We start from the raw sequence: 12194 nt of genomic DNA, 5'->3' as shown, positions 1-12194 counted from the left end.
AATGATGCTCCCTGGCAGAATTTCACAACTTTGCCACTGTGTTGCTGAGGAGAGCAGATTGAATGATTACAGGCATATTTCAGAGACATTGCGGGTTCGGCTCCAGACGGAACCTTTTAGAGATGGCGGAGGGTCCTGCCTCAAAGTTCATGGCTGCTGACTGATCAAGGGGGTGGTTGCTGAAGGTTAGGGTGGCCCTGGCACTTTCTTAAAATAAGACAACAGTGAAGTTTGCCACATCAGTTGACTCTTCCTCTTATGAATAGTTCCTCATAGCATGTGATGCTGTTTGACAGCATTTTACCCACTATAGAACTTCTTTCAAAATTGGAATCAGTCCTCTGAAACCCTGTCATTTTATCAAATAAGTTTATGTAATATTCTAAATCCTTCGTTGTCATTTCAACAATCTTCACAGCATCTTCACCTGGAGTAGATTCCACCTCAAGAGACAACTTTCTTTGCTCATGCATAAGAAGCAACTCTCACCAATAAAAGTTTTAGCATGAGATTTCAGCAATTCATCATATCTTCAGGCTCGATTTTTCATTCTGGCTCTCTTGCTCTTTCTACCACTTCCGCTAAAGCCGTGAGCCCCTCAAAGTCGTCCATGAGGGTTGGAATCAACTTCTTCCAAACTCCTTTAGTATGAATATTTCCACCTCTTCCAATGAATCAGGAATGTTCATAATGGCATCTGGAATGGTGACTCCTAGGGGCACCTTGCTGGCTCAGTCAGGAGAGCATGCGATTCTTGATCTTAGGGTCGTGACTTCCAGTCTCACGTTAGACATGGAGCCTACTTAAAACAAAAATAAAAAGAAATATAGAATGGTGAATCTTTTACAGAAGGCTTTCAATTTACTTTGCCCGGATCCATCAGAGAAATCACTATCCATGCCAGCTGTAGCCTTCTGAAATATATTTCTTACATAATAAGACTTGAAAGTCAGAATTACTCCTTGACCCATGGGATGCAGAATGGATGTTGTGTTAGCAGGCATGAAAACAATGTTAATCTCATTGTATATCTCCATTAGAGCTCTTGGATGAGCAGGTAAATTATCAACAAGCAGTCATATTTTCAAAGGAATCTTCTTTTCTGGGTGGTCTCTACAGTGGGCTTAAAATATTCAGTAAACCATGTTGCAAACAGATATGCTGGCATGTGGGTTTTGTTCCATTTGTAGAGCCCAGGCAGAGTAGATTTAGGGTAACTTTTTAAAAAATATATATGTTTTTAATGTTTATTTATTTTTGAGAGAGAGAGAGAAAGAAAGAACAAGGGGGGGTGGGTGGAGCAGGGAGAGAGAAAGAAACAGAGAATCTGAAGCAGACTCCAGGCTCTGAGCTATCAGTGCAGAGCCTGATGCAGGGCTTGAACCCACGAACCGTGAGATCATGACCTGAGCCAAAGCTGATGCTTAACCGACTGAGCCACCTAGGCATCCCAACTTAGGGTAGCTTTTTAAGGGCCTGAAGCTTTTTGGAATGGTCAGTGAACGCTGACTTCAATATAGAGTCAGCTTGTCCTTTGAAGTTTGGAAGCTAGGCATTGACTTCTCTCTAGCGACGAAAGTCCTAGATGGCATCTTCTTCCAATATAAGACTGTTTCATCTACATTAAAAATCTGTTGTTTAGTGAAGCCATCATCATTGATTATTCAGATCTCCTGGAGAACTTGCTGCAGCTTCTATATCAGTAGTACCTGCTGCTTCACCCTGCACTTTTATGTTATACATATGACTTTTCCCCTTAAACCCTAACCAACCTCAGCTAGCCTCAGACTTTTCTTCTGCAGCCCCCTCACCTCTTTCAGCCTTCATGGAATTGAAAAGTTAGGGCCTCGCTCTGGATTAGGCTCTGGCTTAAGGAAATGTTGTGGTTGGTTTGATATTCTATCCAGACCTCTAAATCTTTCTCCATATCAGCAATACGGCTTTCACTTTCTTATCATTCGTGTGTTCACTGGAGTAGCACTTTTCATTTCCTTTGCATTCACAACTTGGTTATCTGGTACGAGAGGCCCAGCTTTCAGCCTATCTCAGCTTTCAACATGCCTTTCTCACTAAGCTTAATCATTTCTAGCTTTTGATTTAAAGTGAGAAACATGCGTCTCTTCCTTTTACTTCAGTACTTAAATTCCATTGTAGGGTTATTAGTTGGCTTCATTTTAATATTCTTGGTCTCAAGGAATAGTGAGGCCCGAGGAGAGGGAGAGAGATGGGGAAATGGGTAGTTTGTGGAACAGTCAGAATAATACATATAACATTTATTGATTAAGTTATGCCATCTTATGATTTGTGGCATGGTTTGTGGCTCTCCAAATTATAACAGTAATATTAAAGATCACTGATCACCGATCACCATAACAAATGTAATGATAATAAAATTAAGAAGTTTGAAATATTGCGAGAATTACCAAATTGTGGCAGAGACATGAAATGAGCAGACACTGTGACATCCATAGTCTATGGTGCAGACAGACTGGCTTGATTCAGGGTTGCTACAAACTTCAATTTGTAAAAAAAAAAAAAAAAAAAAAATGCATAATCTGTGAAGTGCAATAAAGCAAAGCTTAATAAAAGGAGGTATGCCTGTATTGGTTGGACAGTAGTTGTTATGCACAGCAGTGTTTTAAGGATAATTTGAGATTATTCCTCCTCATTTTTGCAGAGTATTCCCATATATGTGATTTCAGTATATTCCCATGACACTGTGAGATAGGTAAAGAAGTCATTATTACCTTTATTCTTCAAAGAAAAAAGCCAGTACAGAAAGGTTAAGTGACTACCCCAAGGTCACACAGCCAGTTTGTGTCATAACATAGATTAAAATGTTCAGGTTTTCCCTACATATATGGGGCTGTGGGATAAATAATAAAAGTATTTGGAGACTTTGATTCATTTCAGTGTTTGATATCAATGAACCACCAATGGACCATATGGGAACACAACTTCATAATTCCAGAAAGAGCTAGTACATTAGTTTGTTTTGACACATTAAGATTGCGGATACCAGAGAAGGGAGAAGAAAGTTCGCAGATTTTATGACATCTCCCATTAATGACGAGGAGGACTCCTCCATAGGTCTATATATTTAGCAAATTGCAGATATGCGGCCCTTTCCCAAATGATCTGAACATATTTTAGGGATCTGAGTTTTCATCTGATGAAAGCCAAGTGAGATTGTTATAATTGTTCCAAAAAATTGAATCTACCTTATCTGCTATTCCAACATGATATCAAGTTTATGATAACAATTATTCCAAAGCTCATTAAGAAAAAGAAAAATCCATCACTGTCTATTTTGTTTTCTTGTAGTGGCTCCTTATGTTCAAGGTAGAGCAAAATATATCAACATTTATATGGTACACCTTGGTTTTAGTTGGCTGCTTGCTATAGAAGGATTTGGGTCAAAGCCAATTTGCCATTCGCAACCCAGGGGCCTCTAGGGACCTTGCAACAAAGTTCTTTGCTTAACTGACACAAAATGATGTTCAAAGTTGTTACTTCTTTTCTGCTTTCGCCTATCAAATGTCATTGGTTGACTCTTCCAAGTAGCTTGGGGTTCAGACAGGTGAGAATGAAAACCTTGAAGACTCCTACATGTGCTTCAACTGAACCCAAACTAAGAACTAAACTTTATGGGTTTTTAAAAAAATCATTATTTTAAAATCAGTAGCACATGCTTGTGGCAAAAATATTGAAACAATACCAAGAGAGTATAAGTTGAGCAGTGAATCTCCTTCCCAGATCAGTTTCCCATCTCCCAGTTCCTGGCCTTGAAGAAACCACTGTTACTGGTGTCTCAAGTATTCTCCGGAGATGATGTGTGCATATTCAGGTCATGAGTTTGCAATGTCCCCTGGGCTTCCCAGAAAGGCTGAAAGTCAAGACTTTGGTGTTAGCGTTGACTTCTTAGATGATCAGGGTCTATAGTGCTTGTCTGAATTTGTGACAGCCTTCCTCAAACACACAAAAGTTTCACATTTAGAAGAATAGGCCATCATGTTAAAAACATTAATTCTGTTGTGAGGATTTGGAGGGATTCAGAGATCCCTACTTAAAGATATTTGGAAATGCATTCAGCAGCCCCAGGAGGTGGGGAAGAGGGAAGGCAGTAGAGTGAAGAATCCCTCAGCAAAGGATTTCATTTAAGAGCAGAATCTCCAGAACTTTGTCTAATCTCAATAGTTTCACTTGGATTCTCGTTGAAGACTGCATTTGGCCAGGGCTACTTCTGATAGGAGAAGTCAGAATCATTAATAATTAAAGGAAGTATAGGTCCAGCTCCAGAATTTACTAGCTTTGTGGCCTTGGGCACAGAGTCTTTTCGATTATCTGTAAAATGAGGGGAATGGTACACATCTCCTAGAATGGGGATGTGCACTAGACGCAACAAACGTAGCTGTTGTTATCCTTTTTCAATGTCATCTGTGTTTGGGGAATCATTGAGGTGTATAAGTATATTTGTTCTGTCATTTGCTTGTCAATTGTGTATGAAATCATAAAGTGTTTTGAAACTACAAAAGGGCTAGCTAAATGCAAAGTATTTTTATTTATCTGGGCTTTAATAAACTCGTAGTATCTTCTGATGTAAGGTTCTGGTTTTAAATCCTTATTAATATTATCATCCCTGAAAAGAAGGTCGTTTTGAGTTTTCTTCTTCCTTATCGTCCACCCAGTATAACTTACACGTTCTCAACTCCACGTAGTTGCAATAGAGACTGGACGTCCCAAACCATGGCATGCTGAGCTCCTGCTCATGGGCAGCAGAGCAGTTAGGGGCTCTCCTGGTGCCACAGTTATTTGGATATGTCAGAATGTCCCATCCGATATATGATTCGCAGGTGAAAGACTTACACAACATTCTGTTTTCCCCTGCTCTGAGGAATCAAGCAATCATCTATTTGCTACTGTAACTTCAATGGTAACATAGTTCTGTATTTTTTTCCAGGCCTCTAACCCTGGGCAGTTTGAAAATGACAGTGATGCATTATGGCAGCGAGGACAAGTTCCAGAATCTGTTGTTTGTCATGGTCGAGTGGGAATCAATACAGATGCGCCGGATGAGGCCCTGGTCGTCTGTGGCAACATGAAAGTGATGGGGACAATTATGCATCCCTCTGACAGCAGGGCAAAGCACAATATCCAGGAGGTGAGCTCAGGGCAGGCCTTGGGCGCCTCCGCTGACACCTGAGTCAGGTGTGCTGGGCACTCCTGGACTCTGACACACCTCGCACAGAGCGTCTCTATATGTCACCTGTTTATAGGGGATGAACACAATGCGTAATGGTTATGAATGTTGGAGCCGACAGGCATCTCTGCTGAAAGGGTAATGTAGCTCCTACCCAGGAGAATGGATTCACCTGCCAGGAGCAGTGGGCAGTGACAGTATAGCAGTGGCTTCCCAAGCAGAAGTCTCTGAGCTATTTTCCATGGGCCATTGCCCTTCCTTCCACACATTGTCAGCTGTTGAAGCTTGCCTTTTCCTTTCTGTCTCCAAATGTCCATCTCCCTGTTCATCTGAGCACTGTCTCAGTCCAGTCCCTGCCTGTATTTCTACTAGACCCCCAGCCTCTTCCTCCCAGAGTCCCTGGGACCAGCCCTGCCAGCCATTGTCTTCCCCATTCATTGTCCTTCTCCGGGGAGCAGTTGGAGAAGCTCCTCTTCCCACCCCTAGCCTCCACCAAGGTCAATCCCGTCGCCTGAGGCTCCAGACCAAGACCTCCTCCCTCTGTGGAAAGACAGTTACCCAGTGGAAGGCAGAAATCAGGCTCATGAATCAGGTGGTGCTTCTCCACTTTAGGCTCGCCCTGGGCCCAACAACCCCGCCCCAACCCAGTGCCTCTCTGCTTCACCCCGCCAAGTCCTTTATTTGTTTTTACACATTGAGATAAGAAGAAGTGAATCACCATGGCAAGTCACAGCTGCCATGAAGACCTAAGAGATTAGGATTAAGATGCTAATCCCTTAGCCAGGCCACTCCAGGTTCTAGCTCTTCCATCCTTTAAGTCTGTTTCCCATTCACTGCTTCTATCACTTCTCCACCTTTGCACTCACACTGCTGCTCCTGTAAGCGTTTTTGAGGCTGTGACGGAATTGTGTTTTTAACCTCCTTCCCTTATTCTTTTTTAGTGAATAGGAGACACAATCTGTAAATCATTGGCCATTCTTCCAGACCGCATTCCTTTCCCAGTGCAAATCTGCACTGGTGTTTCCAAACCGGCCAAGGAATGTCCTCCTTTGCTGAGTGCATTCCAAAGAATGGTTGTAATTGTAGACTTTTATACTGATTGCAAAGCTGTGGTTCATGTTCGAAGAGCTGTGACCTGCTAGCCGGATGGGAACTCTTAGGGCTAGAAAGTTCTCACGTATATTTCCCGATTCCAGTCCTAGATACTGTGCTTTTTTGACTTCTAGAGAGAGATAAACTGTCTGCGTTTCAGATCACACCAACTGAAACTTATTTTTGCAATTGGCTATACAATTCCCTACAGGTCTTATCTAAATGCAAATGGAAGATAACAAGCTGGGAAAGTCCTCCATAGCTCCTCTCGCCACTATTAGGCTTTCCCCACAGTTCACTTACCAGATGTCTTCGGGCGCTGCCCCTTGTCCGAAGAAAACATATTGTCTTAAATAACAAGCTTCCCTAGAACTTCTCAAATCCCTTCCATGACACCTTCTTGTGTAAATAAAATGTCACCCCAATCCAGGCTCCAAATGTGGAATTTTTGTCTCCCCTGCCTGCTCTGCCTGATGGTGGAAGGAGGTTTAGTCCTGATTCGGGCAAGCGCTGGCCCAGGAACCTTTGCCCAGAGATGTCCTGTGCTTCTGTTTATTCTCCTGTGAGCAGGGAAGGCTCATGTTCAATTCACTTGTGTTAAGGGCTTCTTCTAAGCTCATATACGTGAAGCATTCTTTAGCGGGACAAATAGATATTATCATTACTTACTTGTATAAAATGCAAATTACATGTAATTCATTTATTAACTTATTTCATATTAATATATTTGTTTTTAATAGGTCTATCCACATGTATGAAATATAGATCTCTAGAAATCTTATCGTAGAGGCTGCTTTTAGGCAACAGACTTGAGCAATGAAATGTAGAAAGGGCTCACAGAGACCACGATGCTGAACACAGACAGACCGACCCATCAGGTGACCCACCTCAAAATATCCATAGGCCTTAAGTAACCAATGGGCTACTTACAACCAGGCACGGTTACCAGGAAAAGGAAAATTCCATATGTCCCCATGCCTCCTCGCCTTTCCCATCCAACTACAACCCCCATCCACCTACCTCACTGCAGACAGCCTCTCCCTCACTGCCTGCCCCTCCTCCTGTGGTATTTTCACTAAACTTCTATCTCCTTTGTTCTGCATTGGGTGAATTTTTTCATAGCCCGTGCTGCCAGCCTCCACCCAATCGAGTGGCCCCACATTTGGGGGCCCCCATCCAATGGGGAGAGACGTACTTACCAGTCCTGTTCACCATTACAGACAAAAGAGGCGATGATAATGCTGATGATGGGGCTGACAGATGTGTGAACTTGGTCTTCACCTCCTCCTGACTCAGTTTGCCCAACTTTTAAGAATAACCATTCCTCCAAATGCTCTGGGAAGTGGGCCCTTGGTTGATCTGATTACAAGCATAGGACTCGAGGCAATTTCTCATTGTTAAAGGATGCATGATAACCAGAGCTTGCTTCCAGATGAGCTGTTGCAAAACATAGTGGCCAAACACATTGCCCAGTACTGTGATGATTGGGGGAGGGGGAAATAAATATAAGTTGCTTCCTTGCCCCGGCTCTGTGCATCCTCACTCAGGGCAATGGAGGTTGTTTTGTAGGTATTAAGCACATGAGCACTCTGCATAGAGAGTCCTGGTGGAGATCCCTGTGCTCATCTGGACATGTCTACAAGACATGGAGAAGATAAAGCAGATGTGACCAAAGCCCGTGCCCTGGACCCACTGGGAAAATGAGGTCGGCCTTAATGAGGAGCAGCCTAACATATCCCAACATTGTGTTTACTGATGTGACTACAGACTGCAGAAGGAAATGCAGCTCTTTCAATGGAAACAGCAAAATTAGGGTGGAGATGATATGCTGGAAAACAGAAGAGCGTGAAGATCATCAAGGCCAGTGCAAAAAAAGTGAGGAAGCTGAAAGTTGAACGCATCAATGCAATTTTATGATGAAGGCTGAAAACAAGGTTACAAGAGATTCCAAAATAAAAACCAGGAACGAAATCAGTTAAGATGAAAGGCTCCAAGGGCCAGGAGCCAGATGCAGAAGTTCGTCAACTTGGGGTGAGCCAGTGTTACTCAAGCTGCTCCTGATGCGAGACTAATAGTCTAGGCTGTGGCCAGATGGTGGATAACAGGATCTCCCTCCCTGGACAAACTGTGGAGTCCCACAGACAAGAATGACTTTTCTGTGGTGCAATTTTGGGGTTAATGATAGAGAAGCCTTACAGACGTCACCCGCCGCTGCAAACTGAGTGAGTCCCTTTGATCTGGGCAGCACAGGGGCTGGTCTGCATCGTCTCCCTTGCTGAGGAGTGCACCTCTGAGCCCACCGAGCTGGGAGTGGTGACGAGATGGGCACAGCCCTAGGCAAGAATGCCATGGACTCCTACTGTTCTTACCCAAAGTTCAGCAGTTTTTCAAGAATAAATGCTTCTCAGATTGTAAAAAGAAAGAAAGAAAGGAAGGAAGGAAGGAAGGAAGGAAGGAAGGAAGGAAGGAAGGAAGGAAGAAAGAAAGAAAGAAAGAAAGAAAGAAAGAAAGAAAGAAAGAAAGAAAGAAAGAAAGAAAGAAATGATAGAGAAGCTTTGGGCGTGAGGCAGCATGACCACGATGGCCATGTACATTCAGGGTCAAAACTTTCCGAAACTGCTGTGGGCAAGGTCACCTCAGACACCTGAATTCAGCTTCTAGCTTCTTACTCAACCCACGTGGATGAGCAAGGTGTGGTGTTAAGTGTTGGCCAGTGTTTGGCTCCTGGAGGAGGATTCTGAGAAGGCACAGCCCTTGCCTCGAGGGCTTTCCCTAGGTCAAGTGTACACAGAGGGAGTGTGCAGCATGGGCAGTTTATATTTAACTTTGGAAAGTACAGCCCCACATTAGAAACCAGAAGCACATTGTCTTATAGAAACGTTGTTGCAGAAGGGGTTTAGATCCCCAAACCAACCCTGAAAATTTTCTTCAGCCAAAAATCTCTCTGAAGCACAATGGTAATAATACCATCAAACCCACAATATGCTTTGTCCAGCAATATGCCTTCGGGGGAAAATGCATTAAAGGATCCAGCTTAGTCACCAGGGGTCGTGTTCCCTCTGGGTAGCCTGGACAGCCTCAGTGAGGACACAGCCTCCTCTGCTTCCTGTTGGCAGCAAAGGTCACCCATGAGGGCTCGTGCAGGAACCACAGGGATAATGAAAAGTAGGCAAAGCAGCCACAGGATTCCCAAGGGTGCAGGGAATGGGGAACTGGGTGGGGCCTGGCTAGTGCAAGGCCATGCCACGCTGGCTCCTGATTGACAGGGATTGTTCTGCTGTTTCACTACCTTCATTCTTTCATGGCTTTTTCTTTCATTGAAGGTTCCGGGTGTCTATAACATGTGAGCCACTCTGCTGGGCACTCCAGAGGTCCTGAGATGAACTAGATGTGAGCCTTGCCCTCAAAAATAGAACTTTAATGGGGCGCCTGGGTGGCGCAGTCGGTTAAGCCTCTGACTTCGGCTCATGTCATGATCTCACTCTTTGTGAGTTTGAGCCCTGGGTCAGGCTCCGTACTGATAGCTTGGAGACTGGAGCCTGCTTCAGATTCTGTGTCTCCCTCTCTCTGTTCCTCCCCCACTCGCACTCCGTCTCTCTCTCAAAAATAAATGAAGATTTAAAAAAATTAAAAAAAAAGAAAAGAAAAGAAAAAGAGCTACCAGCATTTTACTTATAGAATAAGGTCATTATAAAAATTGATTCTGCTATTACCATGAATACATTAAAAAAAAACTCAAAAGGAAATCCTTTGAATGAAACATATTTAGCTTTAGGAAAAATTCACTCTATTGTGTATTACTATCATTTTGCTGGGACCCAGTGACATTATTTTGAGGAATTGGCAGTGGAAGTTGGGAATACCTTCAATAACCTGTAAAAGAAGTGAGCTCAGAGAAGCACACCATCACTGACCAGAGTGGTCTGGGGGAGAAGCCGTCTGTAGGAGAGGAAAGTCTGGATCTTGGAAGGTCCAGCAGGTGAACAATACAGCCTTGCAACCTGCCACTTGAGGAAATTTTCTCCAGTGAAATGTCCAAAAGCAAATCAATGGTATAGTAGTTATATCCATTCCTCAAAGGTTGTTACTTGAACTAAGCATTTTCAGTTTGTAAATACAAGGTTGGCCTATATTTATTTGGTGTTTATACTGTATGTCCATTTGGAAATGATCCCTTGCAATCTTGAGTGGCGATTTTTTCTCTCTAACGTGATCAGTCTCCATTCTCAGAAGGAGAGTTCACCCCTCAAAGGAGAGAAAAAAGGCTAGAGTAGTGAATGGGGGAGCTTTCACCCTGTAATTTAGACATAAAAACTCTGTCTCAGTTTGTCAGTGGATGGAAGTCATTGATATGGACCTTGAAGCTTTGGTTTCTCTGAGGAGAAAAACATAAACTTTCCTTAAAATAGTTCGGACAAGAGGAAAGAACCCTGCTGTCAACATTCCTAATTTCTCTGGGTCTCTTTGGGCATTGATTTGAATGGGAAATATCTAAATGGGTGAAATCCGCTCTTCTTTAATTAAATTAGGTTGACACAAATGAGCAGCTGAGACGAATAGCCCAAATGAGGATTGTTGAATATGACTACAAACCAGAGTTCGCATCTTCAATGGGAATAAACACTGCCCATCAAACAGGTAGGTATGCACACAAATTCCCTTTTTAATTTTGTGTTGTCAACTCTTAAAAGTTCAATTCCCTCTTTATGTGGAGATTGTGTGCTATGGCATTGATTTCCTCTGTGAAATCCATAATCACTAGAACAGGAAAGGTGAGAGAAATTTCTGTGTCATCTTGACTCAACACCCCCATCCTTACTCCTACACTCCAAGGTACTGGCAGAATATTTTGAATACATTGTTTCTTTTCACTGGAATCATCTTGCTCAGAGCTTGGGGGGGCAGATCACAGCTCCAGCTGTAAAAGGCAGACCCAGGAGAGGGAGAGGTGTGGAATAGGTCAGTCTAGGTCAGAGAAGGGGCCGAGTGGTGTTTGTACTCCGATCCAGGAATCCTAGAGAAAGAGGGACCATTTAGGTGGCAAATCCTCCTGCAAGAAAAGAAAGGAAATCAAGCTAACGCCCCACCCTTACTTCTATATACAGGGATTTGAAGGTATTTACTCCCTCCTTCCAAAATCCGGCCCAGAGTCTCAAGGAAAAGTCAAGAAAATGACACCCCTGCTTTTAATCCTATGGTGGTTATGGGCTCAAAATTCCTTCTTTGCTTCAAATGTATCATAGATCAAAGCGAAAGCTGTGAGGGGATAAGCATGTATTTGCAAAGATGTCCTGGCGGGGGCTGTCAGCCTTCCATTTTGATGTAGGCTAGGGAGGATATTCTCCAGAAAGGTCTTTTCCTGACTAAACCTGTTGGGAGTGTTTGCGTCTAGGAATGATCGCCCAGGAGGTACGAGAGATCCTGCCCAGAGCTGTAAAAGAGGTCGGTAATGTCACCTGTGAAAATGGGGAGACACTGGAGAACTTCCTCATGGTCGATAAGGTAACCACTGAGTAGATCTGCCATTGGAGCTATGACCCCATGGTGAACCCCTTTCTGTGGTACCACATGCACTGAAACTTCCAACCAGGAAACAAGACAGTAAAAAGAAAGCTTCACTCAGCTATGGAGTAATTGGTATCAGTTATGCTAAGCTGTTCAGAGGTACCAAAAAGAAGCCCCGTAAGGCAAAAAAGAAAAAGGAATATGTAACAGTGACAGTAGAGTGGAGCAGGTCTTAACTGTCGGAGAAAAACTGGCCTGGGGAAAGTCCACTTAACAGGAGCACAACTAAAATGTGACCCAATGTCATGTGAAATAGTGACAGCAAGATTTGATCAGCCTTGTCTTAGAAAATGGAACTCAAACTTGAGGAAGTGTAATTTATCTCATCTAATATACG

General features: G+C 43.2%; 1 protein-coding gene across 4 annotated transcripts in view; it reads left to right on the top strand.

The window, feature by feature from the left end:
- Nucleotides 1-12194, top strand: part of MYRFL (myelin regulatory factor like) — a 125435-nt gene that overhangs the window by 72176 nt on the left and 41065 nt on the right. For all 4 annotated transcript variants that reach the window (XM_058682142.1, XM_058682141.1, XM_058682140.1 and 1 more), the window contains exons 11-13: nt 4961-5161; nt 10822-10930; nt 11685-11794. In XM_058682142.1, the coding sequence (XP_058538125.1) occupies nt 4961-5161; nt 10822-10930; nt 11685-11794 (420 nt within the window). The remainder of the gene's footprint in view (nt 1-4960; nt 5162-10821; nt 10931-11684; nt 11795-12194) is intronic.

The sequence above is a fragment of the Neofelis nebulosa genome, chromosome 8 (assembly GCF_028018385.1).
Source record: "Neofelis nebulosa isolate mNeoNeb1 chromosome 8, mNeoNeb1.pri, whole genome shotgun sequence".
Taxonomy (NCBI): Eukaryota; Metazoa; Chordata; class Mammalia; order Carnivora; family Felidae; genus Neofelis; species Neofelis nebulosa.
Note: the sequence above shows the minus strand (reverse complement) of the source record. Positions and strands in the feature narration are given on the sequence as shown.